Consider the following 15,492-nt stretch of genomic DNA (forward strand, 5'->3'; position numbering starts at 1 on the left):
GCATTGTGCCAAAGAATCCCACTCACAATCTTGTAAAATATACCAGAAGGTCTTCAGGGGAGTCAGTCTGGACAGTTTCAGTTCGGATCAGAGAACGTTCCAGTCAGAGGGAGCTGGAAAAAAAAACAAACTAATGGCATTCGTTCCGGCTTCAGAGCGGACCACGAGGTACACGAAAACATAACATGTCATTCAAGCTCAGAGCGTAACGGCTTTCAGATCTCTAGTAAGTAAACTGGATAAATAGGTTGGAACTAGACCAGTAAGAGTTTTGTGAACCAGAATCATCCAATGTGTGCATCGCTTAACAGACCAAGAGGGCATGCCTTCATATGCCTTTTGGTGTACAACTCAGTGGTGGGTGAGGCGGCTACAACCAGTGATGACTGTCAAGGCACAATGATACAGCTGGGTCAAGGACTGGAGACAACTGGATGAAGCACACCTATACATGACATCGCCATAGTCTAGTAAGGACAGGAAGGTAGCAGTTACCAGGAGCTTACAGGCAATTAAGCAGAACCATGACTTGTTTCTGTAAGGGAAGCCTGGCTTCACCCTTAATTTGGAGAACACGTGTTTCATCCTGGCATCCATCCGTCTGTGGGAGACGATGGTGTAGCGTCCAGTTTGTTTTTTTGCTTATTTTGTTTATTTGTTTTCATACACTTTGAATTTATACAATTTCAGTTTATTTCATTTATATAGCACCATATCACAGCAAAGCTGCCTCAAGGTGCTTCACATAAGTAGTGTCTAACCATACCAACCCCTAGAGCAGGTGTTTTCAAAGTGTGGGAGAGTGAGCCCCCCCTCCCTCAGAGAACAAAAGAATAGCTGCACCCCCTGCCCCCCATCAACACACATACACACAATTTCCATATCTTTGTGTGTTTCTTTTTATTTTACACATCTTAAACACATTTTATAACTGTTTCTGCGTTTTTAAGGAACGGTCTATGCATTTACACATTTTACAGCCTTTGTAAACATTTTAAACATGTTTTTAAAGAACTTTCTGTTCTTCTATTTTCATATTTTGTCATATTTTACACATCTTTTTTTAACCAATTAAACATTTCTGTGTTTTTAAACGTCTTTGGCATAACTAACACATTTTAACAAATAAGGGATGGGCATTGATAAGATTTTATCTATTGATTTTACTTATTGATCTGATTCTTTATCAATTCCCTTATCAATACCTCCTGTGAATTTTCTGTGTACTAAAAGTAGGCTTTACAGGTTTTCTGTGTCAATAACATTTTATTGAGTCTTAAAGTAAATAAATATGAAATTGGTCACTGGATCTTTGATCTTCGGACATAAATAAAAAAAACAAAATCTATAGTTTTTCTCAAGCATTTTGTTTCAGATACTTATGGCATGAATGTCACTCCATACCTCTGAGCTGAGCTCTTACAGCTGGCTGTGCTGCACGTCAGCATCAGTGTAATTCAAAAAGAATGCAGGACATCTCATTTTGGGAGGAAAAAAACGTTTTAATCTGTTGTCTGTGTTACAACGTTTGGAAAGAGGTGTCATTTGATTTAAAATGGTGATTCGCTTTGAAGTTAATTCCGACCGGACTAACTTGACTTGGCAGAGAGCGGCGCAGTGTATGGAGCTGTGCAAACGGAACGGAGGACGATTCTCGTTTCTTGCCTGCAACAAGACAAGAGTCTCAGTTAGTGACTTTAATCTGCACAAAAGTGACTCATGATTGACATTTTTAAATGGCTTTGAGAGGGCTTAAGGAGCAGTGAAGCAATGAACCAACGAAGCAGCGGATTGGAGCACTGCTTCGTTGTTTCAAGCTTCAAAGCCGAGCTGTTACAGCAGCGGTTGATTACAAATCACACTGCAGAGTCTGTAATCAATGTAAAGAAATGATCATTTTCCCCGATAAAACACCCCAAAAAACAATGGCTGCTGTGAAGGACCAATAAGGGACTCATTAAGCAAAAATGCTATTGATGTCGGTGTATTGAATCATTTCATGATACCCATCCCTCACGTCCCCCCGAAGAACGCCTCACAGTTTGCAAATCACTGCCCTAGAGCAAGCACACAGGCAACAATGACAAGGAAAAACTCCCTCCGATGATTTGAGGAAGAAACCTCAAGCTAACCAGACTCAAAGGGGTGACTCTCTGCCTGGGCCATGCTAACAACACAGTTCACAATACAAATAAACAGGAAATTTTTGTCTTTTGTTTCTATCTGCACCTGTGCGAATGACTTATCACTGTGCGAGTGACAATCTCTGCTGCATTTGTTGCACGTGTACTGTGATGCCTGCTGAGGCTGCCACTGTTGCTCCTTCCTACTAGCTTGTTGCTCAGCAAGGCTTTGATTCCTCTCCTCAGCCATCTGTGCACCTGTTATGACAGGCTGCATGGTCCTCTGCACACTGCTCCCACATGTTGACATTGATGCTGCACATTTTCATAACCTTCTTGCAGACATCCTTGAAACACAGGCGTGGTCAGCCAGCCAAACGAGTGCCCTCTGCCAGCTCACTGTACAGTAGATCTTTAGGAATGCAGCCCGGAACCATTTTACTGACGTGGCCAAGCCAATGAAGGCGCCTTTCGCCAAGAATGGTGAACATCCTGCTCATGTTCCGAGACCTCTGTGTTTGGCACCTTGTCCTGCCATCCGATGTGCAGAATTCATCCAAGGCACCTCAGATGGTAGCTGTTGAGCTTTTTCTCATGTCTGGCATAGGCAGTCCATGCCTCGCTACCGTAGAGGAGTGTGCAGAGCGCACAGGTCAGGTAGATGCGCAGTTTTGTCTTCTCAGTGAGTCTGGAGTTGTTCCAGACTCCATGGCTTAGTCTTGCCATAACTGCTGCTGCCTTTGCCATCCTGCTGTCCATCTCTGCATCAGTGGAGAGTGAGTTAGAGATGGTTGACCCAAGGTAAGTGAAGTGCTCCGCGACTTCCAGGCTGTAGCCATTAATGTCATTATTAGGAGGAGCAACTGTGCCCTGCGCCATGACATTTGTCTTCTTCAGGCTGATGGTCTATCCGAACTCCTTGCAGACGTTACAGAGGTGATTAAAAAGCTGCTGCAGACCGTTTTTGGAGTGTGCTGTCAAATGGACTGCATTTATATAGCACTTTTCCATCTGCATCAGATGCTCAAAGTGCTTTACAATAATGCCTCACATTCACCCCAATGTCAAGGCTGCGTCATCGGCAAAGAGCATCTCACTGATGAATACCTCCACAACCTTGGTCTTGGTGTGAAGTCAGGCGATGTTGAAGAGATTGCTATCGGCCCTGGTGTGAATCCTTCGAGGCGTACTGAAGGAGCATGCAGAAGAAGATTCCAAAGAGTGTCGGCGCAAGGACACAGCCCTGTTTCATCTGAATGCTAACTGGGAAGGCCTCTGTAAATGGACTGCATTCATAGCACTATTCCATCTGCATCAGATGCTGAATGTGCTTTACAATAATGTCTCACATTCACCCCGATGTCAGGGTGCTGCCATGCAAGGCGTTCACTACACACCAGGAGCAACTAGGGCAGGGGTGGGCAACTTGTTCCAGAAAGGGCCAAGAGAGTGCAGGTTTTCTTTGCAGCCACTGACTTCACCAGGTGATTTCACTGATTAATATCACTTTGAGCAGATGGAATCAGTTAATCATTGAAATCACCTGGTGGAATCAGTGGCTGCAAAGAAAACCTTTCACCCCAAGGTGAAAGCCTTCCCACTACCAAGGCAATCAATGGCTTTTCCAAGCTCTTCCACGGTTGGTGGCTTGTCTCGCTCTTCCATGACCAGCAGATCTGGGATGTCCTCGAGGACTGTGACAGTGTTCTGGGTTGCATACAGCTCGAGATAGTACTCAACCCAGCGTTGCAGCTGCTTCCCTTGGTCTGTGATGACTTCACCTGTCTTTGACTTGAGTGGGGTAGACTTAGAGGTGGATGGGCCTGTTGCCTTCTTGATGCCCTCATACATGCCGCTTGCATCCCCAGTGTCAGCAATTGCTGCTGCAGAGATTCCCTTCTGTTGGGGGAGGGCTGAGCTCCTCACAGTGGTCTGACTGTTGCATAACACACAACAGACAGGAATTAACATGTATGAATTTAGGGTTTATAAATGTTTTTGACAGTCGAGCTTTACTCACCATGCCAGCAAAAACATGTTAGCGGAACTAAATTTAGCAGAAACTAATGGTCCACTGATGGTTTTCAAAGTTAGCTGAAAAGCTAATCCGCTAACAAAAAAGTTAGCTTTGCTAATTGGCGGATTACCGGAACTGTGCCGACCACTGCATAAAACAAGACTGGAAAGGGTTTAGAATGTCATTTCATTCTAGGAAGTCCTTCCATTGATCACAGACCAACTTTCGAATAGTCTTGACAGTGGCAGATTGTACACATCAGGGGAAGAAGATTTGGTCAAATTAGATGGAATTAATCCCTGCAGAGTAGGTGGACATTAGTTGACGTGAAACCGAATGATCAGTAGCCTATATTGACTAGGTGCAAGTCTCTAAACTGGAGAAATCCAAAAATGGATGGGGACGTGCCTCTGGACCCCACCACCATGGTACGATAATACTGACTCATGCAAAACACATAAGTAAACAATGGATAATACAAGGATTAGATTCATTGTTACTGTTGCTGGTAGTAGAATATAAATCAAACAAGAAGGGGGGAGAGGAGGAGAAGAAAAAAATATTAAATTACACAACACAAGGGCGTTACTGTTGTAACTTACTGGCTGCAGAATATAAATCGAGCAAGAAGGGGGAGGAAATAAAATGATTAGGCAACACAAAGACACAGCTAACTGCTGTGTTAGCGGTGTTATGGACCATCCCCAGTGACTGGGGGCCGACAGCATCCCAACACTGGTGACCAGCAAACACCAGCGGCTGATGGGCCAGCAGTTACAGTTAAGCAGCTTTGGCAAGGGAGTGGGCTAACAAGTGGGCTGGCAGGTCTTGATAGATCCAATGGGAGCAGCTAGGGGTTAGCAGTTAGCTAGCTAGCTAGCAAGCAAGTTGGCAAACAGGTCTTGACAAATTCAATGGGACCAGCTAGTGGTTAGCTAGCGGCTCCAGTGGCAAGCGGGCCTTGACAACTGCGCTGGTAGTGGCTACAACAGCAGCTAGCATGGCCAGCGATAAGAGGGCCATCTGGTCTCGATGACTCCGGCGATGTTGGCTACAACAACAGCTAGTAGCTCCATCCAGCCCCTTCAGGACAAACAGAACAGGATGCAAGTGGACCCCTGCCTGGTCACTTGGATCTCCAGCTACGTCATCGACAGGCCGCAGTATATCAGGCTGAGGGACACCACGTCTTACACTGAGCAGCACCGGAGCACCCCAGGGCACAGTGCTGGCCCCTCTTCTCTTCACCCTGTGCACCTCTGACTTCTGCTACAACTCTGAGCTGTGTCACCCAGACGTTCACAGATGACACAGCCATTGTTGGATGCATCAGGGATGACAGAGAGGAGGAGTACAGTACTGAAGGACTTTGCTGCCTGGTGCCACACAAAACATCAACAGCGCAACACCATGAAGAGAGAGATGCTGATCATTGACTTTGGGAAGTCCAGACCAAGTCTGTGACCAGTTCTGATTGAGGGAGCTGTGGTGGAGGCTGTGGATTCTTACAAGTACCTCAGGCTGTGGCTGGACAGCAAATTGGACTGGACAACCCACACCAACCACCTATACAGGAAGGGACAGAGCAGGCTGTACTTTCTGAGGAGGCAGCGGTTGTTTAACATTTGCAAGAAACCCCTACCAGTTCTACCAGTCTGTAGTAGCCAGTGTCTTCTTTTACACTGGGACCTCAATTTCCCTGAGGGAGTCTTCCCAAGGGATTAATAAAGTTCTGTCTAATCTAATCTATTAAAATAGAGGCTGCCATCTTTGTTTATGAGTCAGCTTAACAGACTGTGGTTCGTTTTCTCCTTTGGTGTGATTCCTTTGGGTGCATGTGTAAGGGGCTATGAGACCCTTTCACACGGGGGCTGCTTTGACTTGCTTCGTGTGGCATCATGACGACGCAGGAATGTCTGTGACAGGTGCGCGCAGCAGGGGGGCAAAGAGGAGGTGAGGACGCAGCCTGCAGGTTCTCTGCACAGAGAAGTCAGAGTGCACAGCTTGGCTGCAGCCAGGCTGTGCACTCTGATTTCTCTTCTAGTTTATATTTGTTCTTGTGCTGAGCTGCAGGTCTGCGCTCTGAGTTCGGTTATAGTTTATCTTTCCTCCTTTGACTGCGAGATGCGCATGTGCGCGAATGAACTGTCCGTGAACAAAAGTAGAGATGTGTGGAATTCTACTTGATGTGGACATGTCCTGTCTCTGGCAGTGAGTCTGTGAGCAGGACCTATGTCCTTTTTTGTCCTTTATTTAATAGAATGATGAGAGAGTTTGAGGGAAGAGTGAGGAGCTGCAGCAGCCAGGCAGTTTTTTTTTTCTTTCTTTCTTTTAATTGTTCACATGTGCACGCGTGAACGAATTGTCCGTGAGTGGACTGGAGATGTCCGGACTTTTTACTGGATGTGGACATGTCCGGTCTCTGGCAGTCAGTCTGTGAGCAGGACTTTTATGGAGTTTATTTAAACACATTTGTGAGAGAAGAGTGAGGAGCTGTTGCAGCAGCTGCAATCAGCAGCATTTTTTTTCCTGTGCTTTTTGAGCGTGTAGTTTCACTGCATTGTGTACACGGTATAAAAACAATCCTGCCTGATTTATACTTTGGGAACAATGGAACACAGCAGGAATCATAAATTGGCATCAGGTAACGTGTTGTGAGGGTGTGGCTTCCAGTCACATTGAGTATCGTCGCTTTGCCCTGACTTGCGCTGAAACCACTTAATTTCTGCATTGAGCAGAGGACGCAAAAAAAAAGAAATGTTTCATTTTTGGCGTCTGATTTGCTTCGTCTTTTGCGTCCCTCGCGCTGTTGTGGCGTTGAGCTGCATCGTCTCGGCACTGGGTTGCTTCAACGTGGCATAGTCATGACGCCTCATGACACAACTTGAAGTGGCCCCGGTGTGAAAGGGGCTAAGTCACACTAAGCTGCAGACCATGGTGGTCTCAATCCAGTAATAAAACTAACTCTGGAGCTGTTCACTTTTGGAAACAATGCAAATTCAACCAGTGGACCAAATACTGTACTGTAATCAAGTGTACTGTAATCAACTCTGCATGTGAGTTTTGCTCTTAAGAGATGCTGCAGGATGAGCTACAGATTGATGTGCAGCACAGATGTGACTTTTTTTTTTTTTTTTGTAAGTGGAGCAATTCTTTGCAGAATCTACAAACATCTAAAGTGATGTGTAAAGTGTTTGCAGTGTTTCTACATTTATGATTTTATTTTATTTATTTTTTGGTGGAACAAACTACAAGTGCTCCTCTAAAAGGCTGTTTCGTGCACAAAAACCTATAAAGTGTTGATGACACTTTTGATGTTACACTTGAACTGTCAATAAATTTTTGTCACTGAATTGAACTCGTACAGTAGACATATGAGTTTATATTTTGTAACATCACTGAAAATAGTGTTGATGTCTTACCAGGTGCACGTTGGACCAATGAGAAGCACCAGCATCGGGTGGTTGAAGCTGAAGAGCACCAACCCTCTGGATCACCCGATTCTACAGCCGAACTACCTCTCCACTGGTATGACCTGTTAGACACTTGCCTGTAGAGAAACAATTCCTTCAGATTTCAGACAGCATGCATCTATTTGCCATGGTTGTAATATTTAAGATTAGAAATTACGTTTACAGTATCGGCCTCCTCACATCTTCAGCATACACTCTACTTAACATTCCTGGAAAAATGTAGATATTTGGTGTGTTACACATTAACTCAAATCAGTTTAGTCATACAGTGCAAAATCAGAACATAAGTCACCCCAGGGTGCTTTATACGAGTAGGGTCTAACCTTACCCAGCCTTTGAGCAAAGCACACTGATGGCAGTGGTCAGGAAAAACTCCCTCAGAGATTTTTGACTACAGGAAGAAACCTCAAGCAGACCAGACTCAAAGGGGTGACCCCCTGCTTGGGCCATACTACCGACACAATTGACAAAACAATTTACAAAACGAATATACAGGAAATTTTGCTGGTGCACAGGACGGGAGGGCTGGAGAAGAAAACACCACACCCATCTTTGGATGGGGCTGCACCTCAAACAGAGAGGAAAAAACATAATCAGGCATCAGAAAGACAACAAATACAGTAGAATTTGTCAGCATTAAGCAACATGAAAAACTAGCCCTGAGCTTCACTAAAAACACCCCGACTTTAAATAAAGTTGAGGCTGTGGCCTGCTCCATTTCCTAATAAAATTAATTTAAAAGGGTAAAAAGCTTAGTAACATACAATGCCAGTATGCTAGCCTTATGAAAGGGACAATAAATGCATCTGTTATGTGTCGGACGCAGCTCGGAGAACCGACCAACGTTTGAAGGACCCAGTATGAAATAAGCAGAGCACGGTTCAAAGGCTAACTGAATTTAATACATAACAGTGATAATATAATAACAAAAGGTGCGGCCTGGCGTGGTGCGCTCCCAGCAGCGCTAACGGTCCGGAGCCAGAAGCTGTTTCGGACCCAAGGACCCCGCCGACACCCCCCAGGTGGCCGCAACAACCGAGCCTGTGAAAGAAGGAACCATTATGTGAGTCCACACTCTACACACAGAACACTTAAAGGTGTACAAACAGCAAACACTTCCTGGCTTGATTACTGATCAGCTTCCCAACCTGCAGGCATGGAACATCCAGTTCACAAAACTCCACTGCAGTGAAAGCTGATACATGACTAACAAACAGCTCAATATAATAAGGTGTGAGGGACACCACATTTACTGACTGTATAACTGTTAGTCACAAAATCTAACGTACCTCAGGAAGTGTGCTGACGAGCGTGAGACCTCACCCCCTCCTCTTTCACAGACTGTGCATCAAACCTGGACGTTCTCAGCATCCGCTGCTGATGAGATGGCTCCCGAGACGACGATCTCACCCGTCTGGTCACAAGGTCGAGTCTCTGGCAAATACACACTGTGCACTCCAGTCTTAAATGCCAACATGTTCCAATCCATCCAGATGCACCACAGCTGTGAGTCCTGACGAGTCGCAGGTGATCAGGGTGAGGTCCTGACAGCCTCAGCAACACAGCCACTCAGTCCCAAACGCACGCCACCTGGGAGGAAAACCAAAAGACAGAAACAAACCGGCAGCCAGGCCCCCCCAGCCATATAACAGCATCTTAAGTCTGGACTTGAAAGTCTCGACAGAATCTGACTTTTTTTATGCAGGGAGATCATTCCACAGAACAGGGGCATGATAAGAGAAAGCTCTGTGGCCTGCAGATTTGTTAGTCACCCGAGGGACACAAAGTAGTCCTGTACCCTGAGAACGCAGAGCCCGGGCCGCTACGTAAGGTTTAATTAGGTCAGTTAAGTAGGGAGGTGCCAGTCCGTGAACAGTTTTATAGGTTACTAGCAGAACCTTAAAATTCAATTCAATTTCAATTCAATTTTTTCAATTCAATTTTTTTTTTTTTTTTTATATAGCGCCAGATCACAACAAACAGTTGCCCCAAGGCGCTTTATATTGTAAGGCAAGGCCATACAATAATTATGTAAAACCCCAATGGGGTTTTACATAAAATCTGATCTCATCGTTCGACAAGAAGCCAGTAAAGGGATGCCAAAATGGGTGTAATGTTTTAAACTTTCTGCTTCCTGTCAAAAAGTCTTGCAGCAGCATTTTGAACCAATTGGAGACCCCTAATGCTGGAGTGCGGTAAACTAGAAAATAGAACATTGCAGTAGTCCAATCTAGAAGAAACAAATGCATGAATCAAGGTCTTGGCATCAGCCACAGACAGCATGGGATGAAACTTCGCTATCTTTCGCAGGTGTAAGAAAGCAGTCCTTGTCAAAAATTTACTATAGGTTCCTCACTTTGTCAGTGTGTGATGTATGACATACGAGCCTAGGCTAAGCATTAACTGGTCAAATTGATGCCGTTGTCTCACTGGACCAAGAACCACCATTTCAGTCTTATCAGAGTTTAAAAGTAGGAAATTACTAGACATCCAGCTTTTTACTGATGCAAAGCAATCTTCTAAGCATTTTATGTGGATGAGATTACCAGCAGTTATTGGCATGTATAACTGAGTATGATCAACATGGCAATGAAAGGTAATCCCAAAATGCTGCAATGTATGCCCAAGGGGTGCTATATAAAGGGAGAAAAGCAGGGGGCCTAAGACAGACCCCTGTGGAACCCCAAATTGTCAGTAAGGTTAGAGGTAGTGTTATTGTACAACCCCAATTCCAATGAAGTTGGGACGTTGTGTAAAATGTAAATAAAAACAAAATGCAATGATTTGCAAATGCTCTTTAACATATATTCAATTGAATACACCACAAAGATAAGATATTTAATGTTCAAACTGATAGACTTTTTTGTTTTTGTGCAAATATTTGCTCATTTTGAATTGGATGCCTGCAACATGTTTCAAAAAAGTTGAGACGGGGCAACAAAAGACTGGAAAAGGTGATGAATTGAAATATGGCGCCCACCATGGCGAATGTGTTTGCGTGCTCCTCCTGCAACCAACGCTTTTTTTCCTTTCTCTTAGTTTTAGTATTTATTTTAAATATACAGTGAACATATGGAACAATTAGCTACAGTAGAGAGGTACTTTTGGAGATCGGTAAAGTTCACCATGAACTTACCTTTAGCCTTTCAGACTTTAGTTTTCTCTTACGCTCGCATTTTACCAGCACCGACCGGCAAGATCCAGCAGCACCGGATTCCAGTGAGAGGCAAAGCCGACGAACGAAGCGACGGAAACGGGGCAAGAGAGTTGGGCTACATGCTAGGCGAAAGGCTAGGGCTACGTGACCACCGCTTCCTAGCCTGTTGCTAGCTAATGTTCGGTCTCTTGAAAACAAGCTGAACGAGCTGAGAACAAGAATAACAACTCAGCGCGAGAGTGCTGTGCTCTTATTTTCACGGAAACCTGGTTATCGGACAGCACACCGGATTCAGCGATCCAACTAGAAACACACTCCGTTCACCGTGGCGACCGCACGGTTGTGTCAGGGAAGCACAAAGGTGGCGGCGTGTGCATCTATGTGAACATGTGGAGTTCAGATGTAAAGACTGTTGGAAAATACTGTTCAGCGGACTTAGAATTTCTGATGGTGAAATGCAGCCCATTCTATCTGCCGAGAGAGTTTGGCGCGGTGTTTATTTTGTCTATTTACATCCCGCCACGCGCGAACTCGGCTACGGCTGCTGCATGACATCATCAGTAAATAAGAGACCGCGCACCCGGACGCCGTGTTCATTGTTGCCGGCGACTTTAACCACTGCAATCTGAGGACTGTCCTTCCCAAGTATCATCAGCACGTGAGCTTCCCGACGAGGGAGAACAACATACTCGACCAAGTCTACAGCAACGTGAGGGAGGCCTACAGAGTGGTGTCTCGGCCGCACTTTGGACAGTCCGACCACATTTCTGTGTTCCTCTATCCAGCATACAGACAACTCCTCAAGCAAACACCTCCAGTAAGTAAAGATATTAAAGTGTGGAATGAAGAAACTGACTTAGTGCTTCAGGACTGCTTTGATAGTACCGACTGGGATGTGTTTAGAACTGCTGCTGTGAGAGAGGATGGCTCTGTTGATTTAGAGGACTATGCTTCTGGGGTAACAGGTTACATCAGCAGTTGCATTGAGACCACTGTCCCCACAAGGCGCTGCACAAAATACCCCAACCAGAAACCCTGGTTAAATGGTGAGGTTCGGTCCATGCTACGTGCTTGCCATACTGCATTTCTCTCTGGCAACACTGAAGACTACAAAAGGTCCAGATATGACCTGCGCAGATCAATCAGTGAGGCAAAGAGACAGTACGGACAAAAACTGGAGGGCTACTACACCAGCACAGACTCCCGGCGCATGTGGCAAGGACTGCAGCACATCACCAACTATCAACAGACGAGCAGGTCAGCCACAACCAGCCACTCTTCACTACCTGATGAGCTGAATGAGTTCTATGCTCGCTTTGAAGCCCTCAACCATGATCGACTGGAAGAGGTGGTGGCCAAGGAGCGTACACAGAACGCACCGCTCATTGTCACACCAGCAGATGTGCGCAGGAACTTGAGGAGAATAAACCCACGGAGAGCAGCTGGCCCAAATAACATCCCAGGGCATGCACTCAGTGTCTGCTCATTAGAACTGACTGATGTGTTCGTGGATATATTCAACCTGTCACTTGCACAAGCTTTTGTGCCATCATGTTTCAAGAGTACCACCATCGTGCCCATTCCAAAGAAAAGTGCTGTGACCTGCCTAAATGACTACCGCCCTGTGGCACTCACCCCAATTGTGATGAAGTGCTTTGAGAGGATAGTCATGACTCATATCCAGGAGACCATTTCTAATACCATAGATCCTCTTCAGTTTGCATACCGTCGGAACCGCTCCACAGATGACGCAGTCAGTACTGCCCTTCACACAGCCCTCACTCACTTGGAGGGAAAGGATACGTATGTCAGAATGCTGTTTATCGACTACAGCTCAGCATTCAACACTGTCATACCATACAAACTTATAGAGAAGCTCCTCGTCCTTGGACTGACACCTGCCATTTGCAACTGGGTGTTGAACTTCCTTACGACTACACCCCAGTCAGAATCGGCCGTCGTACATCCAGCACAAGAACAGTGAACACTGGGGTCCCCCCAGGGCTGTGTGCTGAGTCCCCTCCTGTACACACTCTTCACACACAACTGTGTGACCTCTCAGAATAAGACCAGTATCATCAAGTTTGCCGACGATACTGTGGGGTGGGGAAGAGACAGCATACAGGAAGGAGGTGGCTGAGCTTGTGGCCTGGTGTCATGACAACAATCTTTTATTAAATGCAGACAAAACCAAAGAAATGATTGTTGATCCGAGGAAGAAGCATGTGCTGCACACACCCCTGTATATAGGTGAAACGGAGGTGGAGAGGGTAAGAACTTTCAAATTCCTTGGCATCTATATCAGTGAGGATCTCACCTGGTCTCACAACACACAGACCATCATTAGGAAGTCCCAGCAGCGATTATACTTTCTGAGAAGACTAAGGAAATTCGGCATGCCAGCCAAAGTTCTTAGTACCTTCTACAGGAGTATGATTGAGAATGTTCTCACCAGCGCCATCACAGTCTGGTATGGAAACTGCACTGCTCAGGACAGAAAGCTTCTCCAGCGTGTGATCAAGACTGCTCAGTCCATCTCAGGAGCAGCCTTTCCCTCACTACAGGATATTTATCACACCAGAGTCATCAGGAGGGCCCAGAATATAATCAAGGACAGCACTCACCCCCAGCACAACCTCTTTACACTCCTACCTTCAAGGCAGACATTACAGGAGTGTGAAGTCCAGGACCACAAGACTAATAAACAGTTTCTATTCACAGGCCATCAGGCTTATAAACACATCATACACTACCTCCTCTCCCCTCCCACCCTGAACTGTTTTTTAAATTTTGCCTGTTTACACTAGATTGCACCTTAGATACACCGTACTGCTGCTATTAAAATACTGTTTACATAGGTTTATTTATATTTGTTCTGAATACTACTGTCCACATCTGTTACTCATGATTTGCACAATAACTTAAGTGTTTTTTTATTTTAAACATTTCACCTTTTCCTTTCTCTCTTTCTTTTTTTAAGATTATATTGGTGAATGGAGGAATAGAAAAGTAAGAATTTCATTGTATAGTGTAACTGCCTATTTCTGGTGTACATATGACAATAAAACTCTTGAATCTTGAATGCGCAAAGAACACCTAACTGGAAACAGGTGAATGTCATGATTGGGTATTAAAGGAGCATCCCCAAAAACCTCAGCCGTTCACAAGCAAAGATGGGGTGAGGTTAACCATTTTGTGAACAACTGCGTGAAAAAAAAATACTCCAACAGTTTAAGAACAATGTTTCTCAACATTCAATTGCAAGGAATTTAGGGATTCCATCATCTACAGTCCATAATATAATCAGAAGATTCAGAGAATCTGGAGAAGTTTCTACACATAAGCAACCAGGCTGAAAACCAACACTGAATGCCCGTGACCTTCAATCCCTCAGGTGACACTGCATTAAAAACCGACATCATTGTGTAAAGGATCTTACCGCGTAAGATCACTCAGGAACACTTCAGAAAACCATTGTCAGTTAACACAGTTCGTCGCTACATCTACAAGTGCATGTTAAAACTCTACCATGCAAAGCAAAAGTAATACATCAACACCATCCAGAAGCACTACCGCCTTCTCTGGGCCCGAGCTCATTTGAAATGGACAGTGTGCTGTGGTCTGATGAGTCCACATTTCAAATTGTTCTTGGAAATCATGGACGTTGTGTCCTCCGGACAAAAGAGGAAAAAGACCATCCAGATTGTTACCAGTGCAAAGTTCAAAAGCCAGCATCTGTGATGGTATGGGGGTGTGTTAGTGCCCATGGCATGGGCATCTTACACATCTGTGATGGCACCATCAGTGCTGAAAGGTATATCCAGGTTTTGGAGCAACACATGCTGCCATCCAAGCAACGTCTTTTTCAGGGACGTCCCTGCTTATTTCAGCAAGACAATGCCAAGCCACATTCTGCACGTGTTACAACAGCGTGGCTTCGTAGTAAAAGAGTGTGGGTACTAGACTGGCCTGCCTGCAGTCCAGACCTGTCGCCCATTGAAAATGTGTGGCACATTATGAAGCACAAATTCAACATTCCACCTACAGAGCTTCAACAATTAGTGTCCTCAGTCCCCAAATGCTTATTGAGTGTTGTTAGAAGGAAAGGTGATGTAACACAGTGGTAAACATACCACTGTCCCAGCTTTATTGAAACATGTTGCAGGCATCCATTTCAAAATGAGCAAATATTTGCACAAAAACAGTTTGAACATTAAATATCTTGCCTTTGTGGTGTATTCAATTGAATATCGGTTGAAGAAGATTTGCAAATCATTGTATTCTGTTTTTATTTGCATTTTACACAATGTCCCAACTTCATGGGAATTGGGGTTGTACAAAACACAGTGAAAAAGACTGGTGGTATGATGTCAACCATGCAAGGGCACTCCCAGTAATCCTAAAATGATTTTCCAGCCTATCGATTAGAAAATGATGATCCACGCTATCAAACGCAGCACTAAGATCTAACAGCACCAGAACCGTAGTGGTGTCCGAATCCATTGCAAGCAGAGGATCATTCACCACTTTAGTGAGAGCCGTCTCTGTGGAATGATATTTTCTAAAAGCAGACTGCAGCGGCTCAAAAAGATTATTCTCAGTAAGGTGGTCCATGAGCTGCTGTGAAACCACTTTTTTCCAGAATTTTAGAGCAAAATGATAGATTTGATATCAGCCTATAGGTTTTCAATACACTAGGCTCATCATTAGATTTCTTAAATA

General features: G+C 44.8%; 1 protein-coding gene across 1 annotated transcript in view; it reads left to right on the forward strand.

Annotated features, from left to right (window-relative positions):
- chdh (choline dehydrogenase) overlaps nt 1-15,492 on the forward strand; it is a 115,110-nt gene that overhangs the window by 86,135 nt on the left and 13,483 nt on the right. The window contains exon 9 of the mRNA XM_034171685.1: nt 7,566-7,668. Coding sequence (XP_034027576.1) covers nt 7,566-7,668 — 103 coding nt within the window. The remainder of the gene's footprint in view (nt 1-7,565; nt 7,669-15,492) is intronic.

Source organism: Thalassophryne amazonica, chromosome 6 (genome assembly GCF_902500255.1).
Source record: "Thalassophryne amazonica chromosome 6, fThaAma1.1, whole genome shotgun sequence".
In the NCBI taxonomy this organism is placed as follows: Eukaryota; Metazoa; Chordata; class Actinopteri; order Batrachoidiformes; family Batrachoididae; genus Thalassophryne; species Thalassophryne amazonica.